At 44.7% G+C, this 22,193-nt stretch overlaps 1 protein-coding gene across 4 annotated transcripts in view; it reads left to right on the top strand.

The window, feature by feature from the left end:
• LOC139270369 (lysine-specific demethylase 4C-like) overlaps positions 1 to 22,193 on the top strand; it is a 632,979-nt gene that overhangs the window by 424,772 nt on the left and 186,014 nt on the right. For all 4 annotated transcript variants that reach the window (XM_070888436.1, XM_070888434.1, XM_070888435.1 and 1 more), the window contains exons 16-17: positions 6,827 to 6,882; positions 17,068 to 17,176. In XM_070888436.1, coding sequence (XP_070744537.1) covers positions 6,827 to 6,882; positions 17,068 to 17,176 — 165 coding nt within the window. The remainder of the gene's footprint in view (positions 1 to 6,826; positions 6,883 to 17,067; positions 17,177 to 22,193) is intronic.

Here is a 22,193-nt window from a genome sequence, read left to right as displayed (position 1 = left end):
GGCAGAGGGCAGCTTCATTTTAAGAGGTGCAGACTGCCTTTAAGTTATGCTGGCTGGATTTAATTGAAGCTAGCCTCCCATGAACTTGGGTCCCCTGCTGAGTGTTCAGCCACTCATCAGCAAGTTCAGCGCTTGGCTAAACACTACAGTCATGCAAAGTAACAGGCAGCACAAATTTTGCATGCTGCCTGCAGTCCTCTGAATGAGCCGGGGTTGCTATCGCATCGCAATCCCCGTGCCCGTTTTCAGCGGCTATTGAATTTCTAGGCCCCTATGTTAAAAATGTTGTTTTATCAGTAAATGTTCAGCTGGGGGAAAATGCAAGACGATGGCTCTAACCAACTTCCCAAAGCTTTGGAGCAATTTAATTAATTGCTCCTCTTTCTTTTGTTGGTAATCTTTGCTGATTGCATTTGCCGCATTTGCTGTTTTCATATGTCCTTTGTCGATTCTCAGTGGAAGTTTTCTATCCCCCCTTTTTCGCATTTGGTCCAGATGTTTCCTGTCCCTTGACTGTGTCAATGAGGTGGAATAACAACATGTATGCTAGAATCAATGTTTTATAGTTTATGGTAATATAAATCAATATTGTCATCCGAATGATAAAACAATGTACATGTCTAACTTTATAGATTTTCCATTAGAGGACCTTTGACCTATTACTGGTGTTTCAAAGAAACCATATAGAGCTGGCCATCCTAGACTGGATGTTGTGTAATGAGAAAGGATTAATTAGCAATCTTGTTGTGCGAGGCCCCTTGGGGAAGAGTGACCATAATCTGGTAGAATTCTTCATTAAGATGGAGAGTGACACAGTTAAGTCAGAGACTAGAGTCCTGAACTTAAAGAAAGGTAACTTCGATGGTATGAGACGTGAATTGGCTAGGAAAGGCTGGCGAATGATATTTAAAGGGTTGACGGTGGCTAGGCAATGGCAGACATTTAAAAATCACATGGATGAACTTCAACAATTGTACATCCGTCTGGAGTAAAAATAAAACAGGGAAGGTGGCTCAACTGTGGCTAACATGGGAAATTAGGGATAGAGTTAATTCCAAGGAAGAGGCATATAAATTGGCCAGAAAAAGCAGCAAACCTAAGGACTGAGAGAAATTTAGAATTCAGCAGAGGAGGGTTTAATTAGGAGGGAGAAAATAGAGTATGAGAGTAAGTTTGCAGGGAACGTAAAAACTGATTGCAAAAGCTTCTATAGATATGTGAAGAGAAAAAGATTAGTGAAGACAAATGTAGGTCCCTTGCAGTCAGAATCAGGTGAATTTATAATGGGAAACCAGGAAATGGCAGACCAATTGAACAAATACTTTGGTCCTGTCTTCACGAAGGAAGACACAAATAACCTTCCAGAAATACTAGGGGACCGAGGGTCTAGCGAGAAGGAGAAACTGAAGGAAATCCTTATTAGTCAGGAAATTGTGTTAGGGAAATTGATGGGATTGAAGGCCGATAAATCCCCAGGGTCTGATGGTCTGCATCCCAGACTACTTAAGGAAGTGGCCCTAGAAATAGTGGATGCATTGGTGGTCATTTTCCAACATTCTATAGACTCTGAATCAGTTCCTGTGGATTGGAGGGTAGCTAATGTAACCCCACTTTTTAAAAAAGGAGGGAGAGAGAAAACAGTGAATTATAGACCGGTTAGCCTGACATTGGTAGTGGGGAAAATGCTGGAATCAATTATTAAAGATGTAATAGCAGCGCATTTGGAAAGCAGTGACAGGATCGGTCCAGGTCAGCATGGATTTATGAAAGGGAAATCATGTTTGACAAATCTTCTAGAATTTTTTGAGAATGTAATTAGTAGAGTGGATAAGGGAGAACCAGTGGATGTGGTGTATTTGAACTTTCAAAAGGCTTTTGACAAGGTCCCACACAAGAGATTAGTGTGCAAAATTAAGGCACCTGCTATTGGGGGTAAAGTATTGACGTGGATAGAGAACTGGTTGGCAGACAGGAAGCAAAGAGTAGGAATAAACAGGTCCTTTTCAGAAGGGCAGGTAATGACTAGTGTGGTACCGCAGGTTCAGTGCTGGGACCCCAGTTATTTACAATATATATTAATGAATTAGACAAAGGAATTGAATGTAATATCTACAAATTTGCAGATGACACTAAGCTGGGTGGCAGTGTGAGCAGTGAGGAGGATGCTATGCGGCTGCAGGGTGACTTGGACATGTTGGTGAGTGGGCAAATGCATGGCAGATGCAGTATAATGTGGATAAATGTGAGGTTATCCACTTTGATGGCAAAACAGGAAGGCAGAATATTATCTGAATGGTGACAGATTAGTCAAAGGGGAGATGCAACGAAACCTGAGAGTCATGGTACATCAGTCATTGAAAATAGGCATGCAGGTACAGCAGGCAGTAAAGAAAGCAAATGGCATGTTGGCCTTCATAGAGAGAGGATTTGAGTATTAGAACAGGGAGGTCTTACTGCAGTTGTACAGCGCCTTGGTGAGGCCATACTTTGAATATTGTGTACAGTTTTGGTCTCCTAACCTGAGGAAGGACATTCTTGCTACTGAGGGAGTGCAATGAAGGTTCACCAGACTGATTCCCAGGATGGCAAGACTGACATATGAAGAAAGACTGGATCGACTAGGCTTATATTCACTGGAATTTAGAAGAATGAGAGGGGATCTCATAGAAACATATAAAATTCTGACGGGATCGGACAGGTTAGATGCAGGAAGAATGTTCCCGATGTTGGGGAAGTCCAGAACCAGGGGTCACAGTCTAAGGATAAGGAGTAAGCCATTTAGGACCGAGATGAGGAAAAACTTCTTCACTTGGAGAATTGTGAACCTGTGGAATTCTCTACCACAGAAAGTTGTTGAGGCCAGTTCGTTAGATATATCCAAAAGGGAGTTGGATGTGGCCCTTATGGCTAAAGGGATCAAGGGGTATGGAGAGAAAGCAGGAAATGGGGTACTGAAGTTGCACGATCAGCCATGATCATATTGAATGGTGGTACAGGCTCAAAGGGCCGAATGGCCTGCTCCTGCACCTATTTTCTATGTTTCAATGTACAATATTATTTTTCTTAGCAAAGTATGCCTTTGATATCCTATTGTCAGTATGCCAGCCAAGCAGGTAATCATAAATATAAAAAGATAATGTGTAATCTGTAGAAAAATATTCCAGGTGAATCATAAAAGTTGTTACCTGCTTTACAATTACACTTGTACTCCAAATAAGAACATAAGACATAGGGGCAGGGGTAGGCCATAAGGCCCCTCGAGCCTGCTCCACCATTCAATAAGATCATGGCTGATCTGATCATAGACTCAGCTCCACTTCCCCGCCCGCTCCCCCTAACCCTTATCCCCTTATCGTTTAAGAAACTGTCTATTTCTGTCTTAAATTTATTTACTGTCCCAGCTTCCACAGCTCTCTGAGGCAGCGAATTCCACAGATTCACAACCCTCTGAGAGAAGAAATTTCTCCTCATCTCAGTTCTAAATGGGTGGCCCTTTATTCTAAGATCATACCCTCTAGTTCTAGTCTCCCCCACCAGTGGAAACATCCTCTCTGCATCCACTTTGTCAAGCCCCTTCATAATCTTATACATTTCGATAAGATTACCTCTCATTCTTCTGAATTCCAATGAGTAGAGGCCCAACCTCCTCAACCTTTCCTCATAAGTCAACCCACTCATCCCCGGAATCAACCTAGCAACAAGCATTGGAATTTGCCTTCAAAATGCTCATGGTTCGTAGTCTATCTAGTGAACAGGACGTGATTTTGCCCAAAGACTATCTTCTTATATTGTGAACATTATCTTTCCAACCTCTAAACCGATCAGTTATAATCACAGAATGGAAAATGTTAATTTTCTGGACTGTAGGCAAAGGTTTGAAGTTTTCACATGTTAAAGGACTTGGATATTGTAGTGTCTGCAAGATTAACCTGTGTCAAAATCCAATTCAGTTGTTGTGCCTGCCAATACAATGTCTTCCTACCAGCAGAAAAGAATCCTTAGCAATAGACCCTGTTTTAGGAAAGGTGTTGATCTACCACGGCACTGCTTGCTGAGTCACAGGTCACTTCTTACAAAGTGGTTGTGCAGGGCTGTGAAAATGATGGAGGAGTGCACATCTTCTCTGAGAGGATTTGGCAAAAAATTTGTGAGAGATCTCCTCAGATGATGAAGTAAATTTTTGACTAATTTCTGGAAAGTAAGTAAATGCAAGGAGGCAAATAAATGTGTTCTTCTCGGAGGCTATGCTTCAATAAATAATTATCTACATTTAACATGGGGGAGCATCCATTTATTAACAATTTGTTTAGGATGTGGGTCTTCATATGAAAGGGCAAAAAATGAATGAGGCGTCAGAAAAGATTAAACTGATTTGCATCTTTCCTTCGTTGTCAGATATCTCTTTAGCAGTGCTTAGTTTTACCAAAAGGTATTGTTTAACACAACTGGGTAGAGTTTCCGCTTTGGGTGCAGTCGGCGATCTGGATGAAAATTGCACCCAATTGTGCTAGTTTTTGAAGTTTTTTTTTTCTTGAGTTTCCACTCAAACCTATTTGTATATTGCCGATTGTAAAATCTTCCAAGAACCAGCACAATTGGGCAGCATTTTAGAATGTAATTTTAAAAAAATGTTTTATTTTAAAAATATTTCTTGATATATTTAAGAGTGTTAACCTGGTGTAGTTTTATTATACAGCTGATGATGGGTTTATCACTAAAAATAAATATTTTAATCAGAGTGTTAATCCACCACCTGTGAGGAGCCCAATTTTAAATAACTGGAAATGACTTTAAAAAATCATAAGCTAGTTATATAGGTGTTCAATAGTCAATTTCTTAGTAAATGAAAATAATTATATTCAAAAGCTATTAAAACATTCCTATTAGTGTCCTTGCGCCTAAAAAAAAACCAAACAGCTTAATTTTTAGAGCCTCCTCGAAGGTCCGCAAACGAACACAATTAGCAGAAATTCGCAATGGTGATTAATTCTGTTGTGTATGGAGAAAGAGTCAGACCGAACACTGTGAGCTCAAAGTAAAGTGTGTCCTTAGTTTTTTATTGCAGGTCTCCAGAGTGCCTCTCCAATCTGTGAAGCCTCCTTAAATACCTGTGCTCCCAAGGGATTATGAGCCCTCTGGTGGCTGTACAGAGTAAATACAAGCATACATATATAACAAATTCGATCTGGGAACATGGCCGGTTTTGTGGGCAGGGTCTGCTTCTAGTGCAATGTTTTCAAAACTCGCGCAAAAGATTGCGGAATGTTGATTTGTGCTGAAAGTAATTAGCGCTTAAAATTCCACAATCTTTAGCGCTTGTTTCACCGATTTCGGACAAATTGCGTCGACAAACAGGGCAACCAAGCGGAAACTACAGGCCAACCTGTTTAAATTCAGAACTTCAAACTTGGATAGTGCCACCGACTTCAGAATTTGCTCATGTCTATAAGAATAATTTTGTTTTTCTAGATTTTTTGAGTTCTTTGATAATAAGTAAGAGATGCAGTTATGGTAACCAGTTACAATACATTACAGAATATAACACCTTCCCTGAGTTCCTGTCCAAGTCCTTCCATATTTCACTGCTTGTTCCTCAGCTGCATACTGTACTTGCTGCTTGTAGTTGTAGGAGATCTGTTAATAAATACTATAGATCATTTTTATTTTCAAGGTTGCCTCAGAAACAAATTGCAGTTCATGATTTATTTGTTTTTGAAATCTTGTACAAACAAAAAAAATCCACTATAGCAAAGAGTGGTTTCCCAAGGAGTTTTTGTCCCACATTAATTGTCCATTGAGACACAGGGTTGGAATGGAAGGGTTTACAAATGCCAGGCTATGCCATCCTTGATTAATGGCCAGCTTTACTGTGAATTATAAAAATTGTAAGCATCGATACACGCCAGGAATTATAGCCTGCTACCTTGTTGAATCTCTTTAGCTGACAATGATAAGTCTGGGCAGCCACATGAAACATTTCTAACATAGGCGCAGGTTCTGACGGAAAACATTATTACAGGCATTTCTAATGCACTAAATGCTATTGTACAGGTAAGTTTAAATATTTTCTTCCATATTTTGTCAGTGTTACAAACCTCATTAATGCAATTTCTTGCCTCAGTGAGAATCCAAGATGATGACTCAAATGACTTCCAAAAAATATTTTCAGTCATGATATTGGTACCCCATTTCCTTTTTTTAATTGGTGGCGTCTGCTATTTGTTCATTGTTGCGTTAGTTATTTTCAGATGTCTCCCTTGGAAGTTTATGTACTCACTTTTGCCTTTTTCCAGTTGGTACATACTCTCCCCATTCAATTTGTTGCTGTTTATTTTTGGATGAAAATTGAGCTAATCAATTATAACTTTGATGCAGAACTTTGCAAGTAGACAGGCAAAGTATATTCCATTTGCTCAATTCATTGGAAGTTACTCCAGGAATCTTTTTAAAATGCTCTTCAGTTTTCATATCTTAACCTGAGATTTGCTTTATGGTGATGCATTCTGACTTTCTACAGTTTAAGTTAGATTAATCTTCAGTCGAATGTTATATGTATGTATGTACATTTTACAACTGATTGGTCTTTTGTACAGACTTAAATGTTTTCTACCTGGTGTGTTTTGTGTTAACATTAAATTTGCCAGTGTAATAATACAACAATAAGTATAAAGATATAATGACAACTTCATAATTTGTGATATTAAAGTTCTTTCATTAAGATTGATAGTAGTAAAATTATAGCCACTGCAATTTTTCTAATTGACATTTATATTGTGGGAAAGGGTTGGCAAAATTAATTATTCAATGTTTTTTCCACTTTCTACAGGATTGTTGCCTGTGTAATTTGAGGGGTGGTGCGCTTAAACAAACTATTGATAATCGGTAAGTTATTGCTACATAGTTGTAAGAATGTTCTCCCTTAATTTTCGATCTGCATTACGACGTTTATTCCAAATTTGTTTCTTTAAAAGACTTGAAGCCAGATAATAGTTTTAAAATGAAATTTCAAGTAGGATTCTTTTTTAAAATCTGTGAATGCATGGTGCTTATTCTGTGAACTCATCGTGCACAGGATCAATACACATGCGTCTGGAAATAAAAATAGTTTTTCTTTTAACATCCAAGATCACCAGTGAATCAGAATGGTTGTGATCCCTTTAAGACATTTTTGCCATTGACAGCCTGATGTTCGGCCAGTGCCCATTTAACATCCTTTCCTGAATTGAGTAAAGGCACATTTCCTCAGCTGACATGTCAGGTCTTTTCCCTGTTCCAGGAGAAAAGCAACTCTTGATTGTTTGACCATGTGATAGGATGCCATTGTATTCTCAATGGAAACAGTTTCTTCTGCTTCATTCTTTGATGTTTGGAACAATACCTGCTGGATTCAAGTACTGGAAAAGCTCATAGTGACTGATGAACACAATCACACCATTAGTGCCAATCCTCAAGGATAACATGGACCCAACTAAGGGAAGTCAGAATCAGACTTGCTCCTTGCAACCACTCAGGATGACGACCACAATTTTGAAGTAATGGAATCTCTGGGGACAAGTATCCATAGTATGATAAAATTTGAAAACCTCTATCAATTGATGCCAAAAATTTCAAAAGCAAACTTCAATAACAAGAGGGGTGAACTAAAAGAAATTAAGTGAGATACACTGTTGAAAAGTTCAGGCAAAGAAAAAATTAAAATGTTTAAAACTAATATGAAATATACAAGACAAGTACATACCAAAGATAAATAATTGTAAGCTTCAGTGATATTAAAGGCCATTTTGCTTGGGTATTCTGAGTACAGATCTAAGATGGAAGGGGCATAGCACAGAAAATAACATAATTTGGCACTAATTGGCAGTCTTACCACAATGGCTGGTGTAGGAAATGTCACTCTCGGTCTGCAGATTAGGTGAAAGCATGTTATTGGGACAGAGTATCAGGAGCTTTAGCTTTCCATGCAATTGCTATCCTGCTTGATGCTGATACTAGGTGCATCAACTTGTGAATTAATTCATTCAACACTGATAACATCTGGTGTCTCAACGATCATAAAAATTCGTATTCCCCAGCCTCTCAAAAAAAGGGAGGAAGTTATTCACCATTTGCAACTATGTCTTGAAGCAATCTTAAGGACCTTACAAGTGTGCTACTTGGAGCACTCCTCGTACGTTTACCAAAACATTGATTACCAACCTGATGGGGTCCACCACTTTTTCAATAAAGGATCCTTACATCGGAACCTTAGTCATATATAAAAATAATAATTATTGGTCAACCTTCTGTGGCATTGTACATGGGGATTCAAGACCAGGTATAGTCTTTAGGTGAAGCAGGATTAGAGGTTGGGTGATAACTGGACCAAGGCGTGCAGACCTAATTGAATCCCATTTTAAGTTGTATATTCACCCTTTGCATTTATACTATAAGTTCCTATATTCGAATAGTAATGGCAATTGCCTACGTAGACAGGTCATGCTGTAATTGTACTCTACTGTCAGTGCAGCATGGCAAGTTTACATAAACAATTTCCGTTATAAATGTGGACACAGGAATTTGCAATGGGGAAAAGGTTGATTGATGTTAGGGATCTTTTATTCAAAAAGTGATTAAAAGTATGCGTACGTTTTAAAAAATACTGTATTTGTTTTTGTGATGTGATCTATGCTGGCAAGGCCATATTTATTGTCCATTCCTAGTTGCCCTGAGAAGGTGGTGGTGGGTCTTCTCCTTGGAGTCCATTATTAAGGCAGCAGTAGCGGGACATTTGGAAAATCATGATCCAATCAAGCAGAGTCAGCAAGGTTTTATGAAAAGGAAATCATGTTTGACAAATCTGCTGGAGTTCTTTGAGGATGTAACGAGCAGGGTGGATAAGGGGGAACCAGTGGAAGGTGGTGTATTTGGATTTCCAGAGGGCATTTAATAAGGTGCCACATAAGAGGTTACTGCACAAGATAAAAGCTCACGGGATTGGGGGTAATATATTAGCATGGATAGAGGTTTGGCTAACTAACAGAAAACAGAGAGTTGGGATAAATGGGTCATTGGCAAACAGTGACTAGTGGGGTGCCGCAGGGATTGGTGCTGGGTCCTCAACTATTTACAATCTATATTAATGACTTGGATGAAGGGACCGAGAGTAATGTAGCCAAGTTTGCTGATGACACAAAGATGGGTAGAAAAGCAAATTGCGAGGAGGACACACAAAATCTGCAAAGGGATATAGACAGGCTAAGTGAGTGGGCAAATATTTGGCAGATGGAGTATAATGTGAGCAAATGTGAGGTTATCTTGGCAGAAATAATAGAAAAGCAAATTATAATTTCAATGGAGAAAAATTGCAAAGTGCTGCATTACAGAGAGACATGGGGGTCCTTGTGCATGAAACACAAAAAGATAGTATGCAGGTACAGCAAGTAATCAGGAAGGCAAATGGAATGATGGCCTTTATTGCAAGGGGGATAGAGTATCAAAGCAGCGAAGTCCTGCTACAACTGTACAGGGTATTGATGAGGCCACATCCAGAGTATTGCGCACAGTTTTGGTCTCTGTATTTAAGGAAGGATATACTTGCATTGGAGGCTGTTCAGAGAAGGTTCACTAGGTTGATTCCGGAGATGAGGGGATTGACTTATGAAGATAGGTTGAGTAGGTTGGGCCTATACTCATTGGAGTTCAGAAGAATGAGAGGTGATCTTATTGAAACTTATAAGATTATGGGCTCAATTTTCCCCAAAGCATTTTTTTGGTGTACTTGAAGAAGATTCTTTGAGGCCCAAGTTCACCCAAAAAAATTGTTGTCAGTTTCCCCATTGGATCTCCTCATTTTGGCGTGACCTAACCCGAGAGGGGTGGAGCCTTGATCTGTGCCAGAAGGATCGGGCTGCCATGGTAACCAGGGACATAATGCGAGCTGAGGCTGTAAAGTGAAGCATACAGCCAGCTCCCAACACATTAAAAGAATTGAAAAACAGATCGATCTCTCTCTCTCTCTCTCTCTCCTTTTTCTCTCTTTTTCTCTCTTTCTCTCTCTTTTTCCCTCTCTCCCTCTCTCCCTCTCTCTTTCCATCTCTCTCCCTCTTCTCGATCTTTCTTGCTGCAATGTTCCATCTCACTCTCAACAAGCTCCCCGTTGGAGTGGAACTAAACTGCAGAACCAATTGGAACCTGTTCAACCTTCGTCGCCTCCAGGCTAGATCCAAGGTTGTCCCATCCTCTGTCATCGAACTACAGTACGCGGACGACGATTGCATCTGTGCACATTCAGAGGCCGAACTCCAAACCAAAGTCAACGTCTTCACCGAGGCGTACGAAAGCATGGGTCTTACACTAAACATTCGTAATACAAAGATCCTCCACCAACCGGACCCCACCACACAGCACTGCCCCCCAGTCATCAAAATCCACAGGCCTTTGACAATGTAGACCTCGGGAGCCTACTATCAGCAAGGACAGACATCGATGACGAGGTGCAACACCGCTTCCAGTGTGCCGATCGCCTGAGGAAGAGAGTGTTTGAAGATCAGGACCTCAAATCTGGCATTAAGCTTATGGTCTACAGAGCAATAGTGATGCCTAGCATCAAAGCACTGACCACACTTGACCAGCTCCATTGGGTGGGCCACATCATTCTCATGCCTGACACGAGACTCCCAAAGCAAGCGCTCTACTCGGAGCTCCTACACTGCAAGCGAGCCCCAGGTGGGCAGATGAAACGTTTCAAGGGAACCCTCAAAGCTGCCTTGATAAAGTGCAACATCCCCACTGGCACCTGTGAATCCCTGGCCCAAGACCGCCCGAAGTGGAGGAAGAGTATCCGGGAGGGCGTTGAGCACCTCGACTCTCGTCGCTGAGAGCAAACAGAAATCAAGCGCAGACAGCGGAAGGCGCATGCGGCAAACCAGGCTCGTCACTCACCCCTTCCTTTCACCATTCTCTGTTCCACCTGTGACAGAGATTGTAATTCCCATATTGCACTGTACAGTCACCTGACGACTCAATTGCACTGTATAACCAACTGACGACTCACTTTTAGAGTAGAAGCAAGTTTTCCTCGATTTTGAGGGACTGCCTATGATGATGATAACCACTGAGTGATCTTATTTTATAAATGTTCGAATAAAGCCTTATTTACTCCTTTATTAATGAACTATAATAAAAATGTCATTAGTCTCTCACCCTCCCCCACCCCCCCAGTCTTCACCCCCACCTCAAGTCTCTTCGTCCCCCCACCCAGTCTCCTATCCCCGGTCACATCACCCCATCCCCCCCCAGGATTCCCCTACCCCCAGTATCTAGCCCTCCCAGTCTACTCCCCAGTCTCCCCCGCGCCCCAGTCTCCCCTCTCACCCCCCCCCAGTCTCCCCTCCCCCCCAGTCTCCCCTCCTCCCCTCCCCAGCCTCCCCCGCCCCCAGTCTCTCTCCCCCCCCCGCCCCCAGTCTCTCTCCCCCCCCGCCCCCAGTCTCTCTCCCCCCCCGCTCCCAGTCTCTCTCCCCCCGCCCCCAGTCTCTCTCCCCCCGCCCCCAGTCTCTCTCCCCCCGTCCCCAGTCTCTCTCCCCCCCGTCCCCAGTCTCTCTCCCCCCCGTCCCAGTCTCTCTCCCCCCCGTCCCCAGTCTCTCTCCCCCCGTCCCCAGTCTCTCTCCCCCCGTCCCCAGTCTCTCTCCCCCCGTCCCCAGTCTCTCTCCCCCCGTCCCCAGTCTCTCTCTCCCCCCGCCCCCAGTCTCCCTCTCTCCCCCCGCCCCCAGTCTCTCTCTCTCCCCCCGCCCCCAGTCTCTCTCTCTCCCCCGCCCTCAGTCTCTCTCTCTCCCCCCGCCCCCAGTCTCTCTCTCTCCCCCGCCCCCAGTCTCTCTCTCTCTCCCCCCGCCCTCAGTCTCTCTCTCCCCCGCCCCCGGTCTCTCTCTCCCCCCGCCCCCGGTCTCTCTCTCCCCCCCCCGCCCCCGGTCTCTCTTCTCCCCCCCCCCCTGCCCCCGGTCTCTCTTCACCCCGGTCTCTTCCTCCTTCCTCCCCCCCCTGGTCTCTTTCCCCCCCCCCCCAAGTCTCTTCTCCCCCCCAAGTCTCTTCTCCCCCCCCCAAGTCTCTTCTCCCCCCCCAAGTCTCTTCTCCCCCCCCAAGTCTCTTCTCCCCCCCAAGTCTCTTCCTCCCCCCCCAAGTCTCTTCTCCCCCCCAAGTCTCTTCTCCCCCCCCCCCCCAAGTCTCTTCTCCCCCCCCCCAAGTCTCTTCTCCCCCCCCCCCAAGTCTCTTCTCCCCCCCCCCCCAAGTCTCTTCTCCCCCCCCCCAAGTCTCTTCCCCCCCAAGTCACTTCCCCCCCACCCCCAAGTCTCTTCCCCCCCACCCCCAAGTCTCTTCCCCCCCCCCCACCCCCAAGTCTCTTCCCCCCCCAAGTCTCTTCCCCCCCCCCCAAGTCTCTTCCCCCCCCAAGTCTCTTCCCCCCCCCCCCCCAAGTCTCTTCCCCCCCCACCCCAAGTCTCTTCCCCCCCCACCCCCAAGTCTCTTCCCCCCCACCCCCAAGTCTCTTCCCCCCCACCCCAAGTCTCTTTCCCCCCCACCCCCAAGTCTCTTCCCCCCCACCCCCAAGTCTCTTCCCCCCCCAAGTCTCTTCCCCCCAAGTCTCTTCCCCCCCACCCAAGTCTCTTCCCCCCACCCAAGTCTCTTCCCCCCCCCCAAGTCTCTTCCCCCCCCCCAAGTCTCTTCCCCCCCCAAGTCTCTCCCCCCCCCCAAGTCTCTTCCCCCCCCCCGAAGTCTCTTCCCCCCCCCCCCAAGTCTCTTCCCCCCCCAAGTCTCTTCCCCCCCCAAGTCTCTTCCCCCCACCCCAGTCTCTTCCCCCCCGCCCAAGTCTCTTCCCCCCCCCCAAGTCTCTTCCCCCCCCCCCCAAGTCTCTTCCCCCCCCCCCCAAGTCTCTTCCCCCCCCCAAGTCTCTTCCCCCCCCCAAGTCTCTTCCCACCCCCCAAGTCTCTTCCCCCCAAGTCTCTTCCCCCCCCCAAGTCTCTTCCCCCCCCCACCCCCAAGTCTCTTCCCCCCCCCACCCCCAAGTCTCTTCCCCCCCACCCCCCAAGTCTCTTCCCCCCCCACCCCCAAGTCTCTTCCCCCCCCACCCCCAAGTCTCTTCCCCCCCCAAGTCTCTTCCCCCCCAAGTCTCTTCCCCCCCACCCAAGTCTCTTCCCCCCCCCAAGTCTCTTCCCCCCCCCCAAGTCTCTTCCCCCCCCCAAGTCTCTTCCCCCCCCCGAAGTCTCTTCCCCCCCCCCCCAAGTCTCTTCCCCCCCCCCAAGTCTCTTCCCCCCCCCAAGTCTCTTCCCCCCCCCCCCAGTCTCTTCCCCCCCCGCCCAAGTCTCTTCCCCCCCCCCCAAGTCTCTTCCCCCCCCCCAAGTCTCTTCCCCCCCCCCAAGTCTCTTCCCCCCCCCCAAGTCTCTTCCCCCCCCCAAGTCTCTTCCCCCCCCCCCAAGTCTCTTCCCACCCCCCAAGTCTCTTCCCACCCCCCAAGTCTCTTCCCCCCCCCAAGTCTCTTCCCACCCCCCAAGTCTCTTCCCTCCCCCAAGTCTCTTCCCCCCCAAGTCTCTTCTCCCCCCCGCAAGTCTCTCCCCCCCCCCAAGTCTCTTCCCCCCCCCCAAGTCTCTTCCCCCCCCCCAAGTCTCTTCCCCCCCCACCTCCCAAGTCTCTTCCCCCCACCTCCCAAGTCTCTTCCCCCACCTCCCAAGTCTCTTCCCCCCCCCAAGTCTCTTCCCCCCCAAGTCTCTTCCCCCCCCAAGTCTCTTCCCCCCCAAGTCTCTTCCCCCCCCAAGTCTCTTCCCCCCCAAGTCTCTTCCCCCCCAAGTCTCTTCCCCCCCAAGTCTCTTCCCCCCCCAAGTCTCTTCCCCCCCCAAGTCTCTTCCCCCCCCAAGTCTCTTCCCCCCCAAGTCTCTTCCCCCCCCAAGTCTCTTCCCCCCCCCAAGTCTCTTCCCCCCCCAAGTCTCTTCCCCCCCCCAAGTCTCTTCCCCCCCCCCCAAGTCTCTTTCCCACACCCCAAGTCTCTTTCCCACACCCCAAGTCTCTTTCCCACACCCCAAGTCTCTTTCCCACACCCCAAGTCTCTTTCCCACACCCCAAGTCTCTTTCCCACACCCCAAGTCTCTTTCCCACACCCCAAGTCTCTTCCCCACACCCCAAGTCTCTTCTCGCCCCCCCCCCCAAGTCTCTTCCCCCCCAAGTCTCTTCCCCCCCCCAAGTCTCTTCCCCCCCCAAGTCTCTTCCCCCCCCCAAGTCTCTTCCCCCCCCAAGTCTCTTCCCCCCCCAAGTCTCTTTCCCCCCCCAACTCTCTTTCCCCCCCCAAGTCTCTTTCCCCCCCCAAGTCTCTTTCCCCCCCCAAGTCTCTTTCCCCCCCCAAGTCTCTTTCCCCCCCCAAGTCTCTTTCCCCCCCCAAGTCTCTTTCCCCCCCCCCAAGTCTCTTTCCCCCCCCAAGTCTCTTCCCCACACCCCAAGTCTCTTCTCGCCCCCCCCCCAAGTCTCCCCCCTCCCCCAAGTCTCTTCCCCCCCCCAAGTCTCTTCCCCCCCCCCCCAAGCGTTGCCTTTCCCCCCCCCCCCAAGTCGCTTTCCCTCCCCCCCCCCCAAGTCTCTTCCCCCCCCCCAAGTCTCTTTCCCCCCCCCAAGTCTCTTCCCCCCCCCTCCCCAAGTCTCTTCCACCCCCCCCAAGTCTCTTCCCCCCCCCCCCCCCAAGTCTCTTCCCCCCCCCTCCCAAGTCTCTTCCCCCTCCCCTCCCAAGTCTCTTCCCCCCCCCCTCCCAAGTCTCTTCTCCCCCCCCCCAAGTCTCTTCTCCCCCCCCCCCAGTCTCTTCCCCCCCCCCCCTCCCAAGTCTCTTCCCCACCCCAAGTCTCTTTCCCCCCCCCCCCCCCCAAAGTTTCTTGGCAATGAATGGGAAGGGAAGGAACAGAAGCTGGGAGTATTACTTTGGGGTTAAAGGGGAGAAGCAGGAAGCGGCACTTTGGGGAGGAAGGAAAGTATCACCTTTAATTTGTAGGGAGTTAGGGAAGAACGCGGAGGAGTGATTGAACAGGCTGCTATGCCAGTATGAACTTGGGGTATCGGTGAAGAAGTACAACTTAAACTGGATTAGAGGGGGAAAAAGAGTGCCAGGTCGCATTGGTTGGGAGTGAGGGGAGGATAGCGGTTCAAGGGAGTTAAGTGTTAGCTTGAATGGGTGGAAGAGAAGAGATATAGGAGAGTGCCAGGTTGAATTGGAGGGGGAGAGAAAGGAGATGAGTGCTAGTTAGCTGTGAGGGTTGGGGGAGAGTGTGTCTGTGAAATGTTGGTGAATATGGTGGGGTACAGTATCTCTGTGTACTGGTTCTGGGAAAGGATAAAACGCCTCTAATCTGTGGTGGGGAGAGAATGTGGATTATATGAGTGTTTGTTTTAGGTCATTTTTGGGATGCTCCAGTTATTCTTTTGAAAATTCTGTTGTCACTTTTATAAAAAAAAAAAAAAAAAATTTCTGTGAATTGTAAAGTTAACCAGAATGCATAATTTTGAATGTGAAGATGGAGCATGCATATGGACTCTTCAGAAATGCACCATTTATTTTTCCCATTTGATATTTTTATTTCCCCTTCATGTTTTCATGTACTTAAGCTTTTATTTTCCTTTAATGCAAGTGAAGGGGGATGCTGGCACCTAAACCTTAAGTTGCAAACCCTGGACCACTGAAATTTTTTCCACATGTCATAGACTTGTAAATTCTGGACTTGTCACCTTTTTGGGTGCTTACATAAGCTTTTTCAAAACAATTGATCAGCTTTGACTAATGACCTAGGTTGGCGTGTGTGCACATCGTGCTGTTGATCTTCAACTATCTAACGTTTTATCATCGAAAAGCCCCCACTTTTGCCAAGAGAACTGGGAAATTAACTTAAACCAGCATACTTAAACCAGCATATCTATACAAGAGGAGAGAAGATATTGGGGTCGAAACCCAGGTAGCCAAGGTTGACCGTAAACCATACAGATGACTAAATTTGCTAATGTCTCAGGAGGAGGATAAAACAGGACAATGATTCTTTTGACAAAACACCAATCTTTAAATTGTATGAGATGAATGTTGAAAATCCTGAGTCGTCTACTACCGAATGATGACTTCAAGAAACGACTTATTTACATGGCAAAACTGTTTCCCAGAGTTCTCTTCAGTGACTCCTGTGTATTCTCATTCCTTGTCTGTCTGTTTCTTCCTTTCTATCTCTCTTGTCTCTCGTTTTCTCCCTTGCAGTGGGAGCATAGGATCAAAGGCCATTTAGCCCCTTACATCTGTTCCACCATTCAGTGAGATCACGGTTGATCTGTGATCTAACTCCATATACATGCCTTTGTCCCATATCCTTTAATACTTTTCTCAGTTTTAAAATTAACAACTGACCTAGCATCAATTGCCATTTTGCTGAAGAGAGTTCCAAACTTCTACCACCTTTTGTGTGTAGAAGTGGTATGATGACACCAGTTGATTAAATGAATAAAGTGGCGCAAAGCAATGTGGGAAGAGGGGGGTGGGGGGATATTCATCAGCATCAACCCCCAGAGTTGGTGTTCCAGAACTCGTTTAAAGCCATGATTTAACTAGTAGCAGTGTGTCTATAGAATAAACAGATGAACTCAACTGGTAATGATGAGTTCCAGGCGTTTTTTCATTTGTGAAAAGACCATCATAAATCTCTCTAACCTGTGGCGCTCATGAATTATGAGTCTTTCTTTCATAAGTGAAAGAACTGCCATAATTCACCTTCAGCAGTGAAATAGCCTCGACATAACAAAGCCAATAATTTCTTGTTGACCTTCAGCCTTTTCTGTACATGGATAGACTTGGAAATTAGATGAACTGAAAAGAGGGGGGAAAAAAAAGCTTTCACAGTATTCTGTGACCAATTTGTGCATGAAATCAAAATAGATTCAATGGCATGTACATTTGACAGGCCAACATTCTTAAAAATTATTTCGATACCATATTTGGAACATTGAGACTGGCACACCAGAAGAAAAATTGGATATTATCATCAGTATTCCTTTGTGGTTCACCACGTTATTCAGATTGTCTCTTGTGTTGTTTAGGTGGGCTCATGTGATGTGTGCTGTAGCAGTTCCAGAAGCGAGATTTGTGAATGTGGTAGACCGCAGTCCCGTGGATGTCACCAGGATACCTTTGCAAAGATTGAAGCTCGTAAGTACACAGGGTTGGTTGGTTATTTTTTCTCAATCCTATCTTCTAATTAAATTTAGATGTTTGTGTATAATCCTAATAGGATTGTTGCCAGGCATGTACAAACCTGAGGTGTATTGCCCCTCTGTGCCTTAAATTGAGTTTTTTCTTGATTCCATCATATTTCATTTTTCCAGCTTCAAAAGATGGTTTTGCGAGCACCCATGCCGCCTTGTACGTACACAGATTGGAACTTTTTTTCCTTTATTAAAAGATGCAAAATTCCAACTTGAGCAACTAAATGCTGCCAGTTGCAGGCTGAAGCTTTCGACTTACATTCAAGTTTTATTTTTTCAATAGAGACATGTGCAATCATAAATCAATTCTCAAAATTAACATTTAGTAGAATACAAATATCCCACCTGCGCACAATTCTGATACAAGCATTTTGTATGTAAAGATACAGCACAGAGGGATTACTGTACTTTTAACTTCCCCTGTGAGGTGGTTAATACACTGCATTCAAGCACGTTCATATTAAACTTAAACTGGTGTAGATCGTCCACCCTAAAATTTAACCTCAACAAACTGATAATTTAACATTTATCCAATGATCCTCCAAAAAGATTACATTCAGACGATCTGCTTCTGTAGCTATTAATCCAAGCTGATTAAAATGTTGCTGGTTTAAGTTTGTTATAGGGACAAAGCATAAATGGCAGAGAGTAAAGACCAAGAGACAAAGGGTTTAACCTAATTTCCTGCAGCAAATAGTAAATACCAGAATTCCAGCATCTGCAGTGTTTTGCTTTTGTATTAGTAAATATATCTGTTCAGTGCTTCTTGGGGAGAGATAAAATGGCAAAAAGATCTTTGGAAGCACCAACAATAATTTATATTTACTGCTTTTCCTTTTTAAAAAAAAAAGACATTGTCCAGTGCTGAGGGAATTAATGATTAAAGAGATGTTATACTGGGCCTGCCATTGTGAATGTAATATGGTAGTAAACATTTAATTGAAAAAAAAATCACATTTTTGTTATCAATAGAATTGTAATGACTGTTGCACCAATATCACTGAATCTCAAGTATACCTGCCTTTTCAGTTCATTTTTCCTCCTGTTCGAATAGAGTTCACAGTATGGAACTTCATACTACACCATGTATTCCACTTCTGAAGAAGGCTTCTGCAGCTTACAGAGTGCCAGTCATATGAGGTTGTGAGGTTTTCCTGATGTGAATTAAACTAGTATATGGTATTCCACTACAGGTGATTCTTATTGAATATGTTCCTGTACTTTCCTTTATATAAGTGTGAGAAATGCAGATTATACTTCACAATATTTTCTGCTTGGATTGAAATTTTGTATTGAAATGCTTGGATTGGGGAATTTTATGCAGTGAGAAGCAGTTTGATTCAATGGTTTTGAAAAACGTCAGCTAAGACTGCTTTGTAATGCCACTTGGCTGTGACATAATTGTGGGGCTATTTTTGTTTCTATTGGTATTTCTTCACATATGTACTATAAATCTTAATCCCATCATGGGCTGTGTGCTTAATGATTTGGTAGTATCTCCATCCTATCATGATAATGATGCTTCTTTGTCACTCCATTAATCAGAAGATTTCATGGGTCGACACCTGCGCAAATCAACATTGTACAATCTTAGACTGGCTCCAAATTTTGGTCAGACTAATTGTGATGTTACTTTCTGTTTAATTAAACTTCTCATTCACTCAGATGATAAACAACGGTCGTTGAAGTGAACATTGTGGATGGTTGTTATTTTAAATGATTAAGCCTTAAATCAGTACCCAACACTCTTCATACTACAACCTCTAGTTGTAGTTTCACACTACTGACTTCATACTGGCCTTTAAAGCGCCAGTCATAGTATTTGTTCGGATAACTCAGTGTGGAGCCCAGCCCATTTAGGAAAATTGTTAATTTTGTGTATATGATCATATTAATGGGGCTGAATTGGCCGCCCCTACGGGCGCGTACGAGATGCGCACGCATCCGGGTTTAGGCATGCACTGCGCATGCGCCGAAACCCAGACCTTGCGATCTATCAAGAATCCTCTTGACAGATCGCATGCACCTGAAAGAAAAAGGTCTCCCAGGCGGAGTGTTGGGCTATTTGTCCAATTTCTACCCAGCAAATGCCCGTGAAATTCTTATGTCTGGTAAAAGCAGATGTACGGCCTGTTTTTACCAACGTAAGAGTTTTAAAAAATAGAAAAATAAAATGTTTCCTCTGTGACCTTTGTGCATTATCCCTCCTCAATATTTGACACGGTCATCCACATCGTCCTTCTCCAATGCCTCTCTTCCATATGTGTCTTGGTGGGATGCATCTTGTGTAGTTACACTCTTCCCTATCCAATCAGAGCCAGAGCATCTCCAGCAGTGGCTTCTCTTCTTGTTCTCACACCGTTATTTCTGGAGTCCCCCAAGGATCTAACTTTGCCCATCTCCCTTCCTCATTTACATGCTGCCCCAAGCCAAAAGGGTCAGCTTCCAAGCGTATGCTGACTCTCATAGCTATACATCTCCATTACCTCTCTGCAAGCTTCCACTGCCTCTGTATTGTCTGACAGCACATCTTGTCTGACTTTGAAGGAATGAGGCAGAAATTGACCACTGTAAACTAGATGGATCTGTTACCAGATAAAACTACAGATGAATAGTGGGAGAGCTTCAAATAAGTATTTGGTACAGTATAAGCTGTGCATACCCTTAAAGGGCAAGACCTGTACTTGTCTAATTAAGTAACCTGGTCAACGAAAGGTGAGGAATAATATAAAACTAAAAGAAAGGATTTATACAAATGCAAAGAATCGTGGAGATAGAACTTAAGAATTAGGAGCAGGAGTAGACCATACTGCCATTGAAGCCTGTTCTGCCATTCAGTCAGATCACAGCTGATCATCGACTTCAACTCCACTTTTCCACCCGATCCCCATATCCCTTGATTCCCCATGAGTCCAAAAATCTATCTGTCTCTGAGAATATAATCAACGACATAGCATTCACAGCCCTTTGGGATAGAGAATTCCAAAGATTCACAACACTGTGAGTGAAGAAATTCCTCCTCATCTCCTACCCCTTATCCAGAGACTGTGCCCCCTTGATCTAGACTCTCCAGCCAGGGGAAACAACTTCTCAGCATCTGCCCTGTCAATTCCCCTCAGAATCTTATATGTTTCAATGAGATCACCTCGTATTTTCCTAAACACGCGGACTGGGAGAGATATAAAGAATAACAAGGAGATACAAAGAAAGTAGTAAGAGATTAGCAAAAAGGGAATATAAGAAAATATATATTAATAAAGTATATTAAGCGAAAGAGGGTGGATAAAGGTAATGTGGGCCTCTTGGAGACAGACATTGGTGATATTGTAATTGAAATAAGGAAATAGCAGAATTTCTAAATAATGGGCTGGATTTTGCTCTCAATTGCGAGTGAATAGCACCAGCCGTTCAGTACACTTACCCTTGCCCACAGACTTGCTATGGGATTTTGCACTGGATCTTACTGTAATTAGAGAGCCATTTTGGCCCAGCGCCCTCTACAGGGGATCTGGGACTTGTGTGAACAGGGCAAGCAACTGTGTATTTCCTTAACCAATTAGATTGGAGAATTGTTAATGAGCAACATAGCATCTGGATCAGGGGGTGTAAGTTAGAATATTTAATTCAGTGTCAAATTAGGTACAGAAAGCAAAATCAAGGATGGAAAAGAAAGATTGGATTAAGAGAGTGAGATAAAAGTGACAGAAAAAGTAAAAACAATTTTTTAATTATTAAATTTCTTCATTTTTTTAAATCTCCAACACGATAAAAATCTGAAGGAATGAGATTCTGCGCTTGTTAAAGTTAATTTTCAGTGCTCGAGAGGTTGCTTGGCAATAATTAAGGCTTGTCACCAATGTTTCGCCTAAGGCGCGAAGCCGTGCTTCATTGAGAGGTCCCACGCAGACCGTTCACAAGCTGCTACCGCTGGAAGATACAGCACACACGGCAAATTTAAAGGGACCACGTATGGAAAAATAAATTAGAGGGCACATTGCTTATCATGGCGTTAAAAATTTACTTACACGAATGAACAAACCCTAACTTTTTCTGGTGAGTTTAGTGAGTACTTATCACGTAAGTAGAGCAACTTCACGCCATTCGATGTAAGAAAGAAAGACTTTAACGACCACCGGACGTCTCAAAGTGCTTTACAGCCAATGAAGTACTTTTGGAGTGTAGTCAATGTTGCAATGTGGGAAACGCGGCAGCCAATTTGCGCACAAGCAAACTCCCAGAAATAGCACTGTGATAATGACCAGATAACTGTTTTTTTTTGTTGTGTTGATTGAGAGATGAATATTGGCCAGGAAACTGGGGATAACTCCCCTGCTCTTCTTCGAAATAGTGCCATGGGATCTTTTATGTCTCTTTGAGAGAGCAGACGGGACCTCGGTTTAACATCTCATCTGAAAGACGGCACCTCCAACAATGCAGCGCTCCCTCAGCACTGCACTGGAGTGTCAAACTAGATTTCAATGCTCCGGTCCCTGGAGTGTGACTTGAACCCACAACCTTCTGACTCAGAGACAAGAGTGCTACTCGCTGAGCCGCAGCTGACACTCATTGAAATGTATTTCAATGCCAAGTCTCTCAGCGAGATACCGGTATAGTAAAGCTTTTGGAGGAGCTGGGCAAATTTGGACAGCAACTTCCTGATTTCCGTGTTTATCTGCATATGTGCAGTCTCCAGATGTTGGTGTCCAATTTACATTTAATAACATGAGTGTTGTTATCCTCACCGCAAAATTTGGTCCAATTACTTTGTATCAGTCTTCAGTCAAGGAAGAGGACAAAGTTCGAGAGTTACGAGGGAAACTTAAAATAAATCAACGGGAGGGACTTACTAGATTTAATATAAGTAAAAAATAATGATAATAGTGAAAATAATGAGACTAAAGATTTACAATCTCCAGGAACTGATGGTTTTCACCCCAGGGTAATACAAGACATAGGTGAGG

This window comes from Pristiophorus japonicus, chromosome 1 (assembly GCF_044704955.1).
Source record: "Pristiophorus japonicus isolate sPriJap1 chromosome 1, sPriJap1.hap1, whole genome shotgun sequence".
Classification (NCBI taxonomy): Eukaryota; Metazoa; Chordata; class Chondrichthyes; family Pristiophoridae; genus Pristiophorus; species Pristiophorus japonicus.
This window is presented reverse-complemented; position numbering and strand designations above follow the sequence as displayed.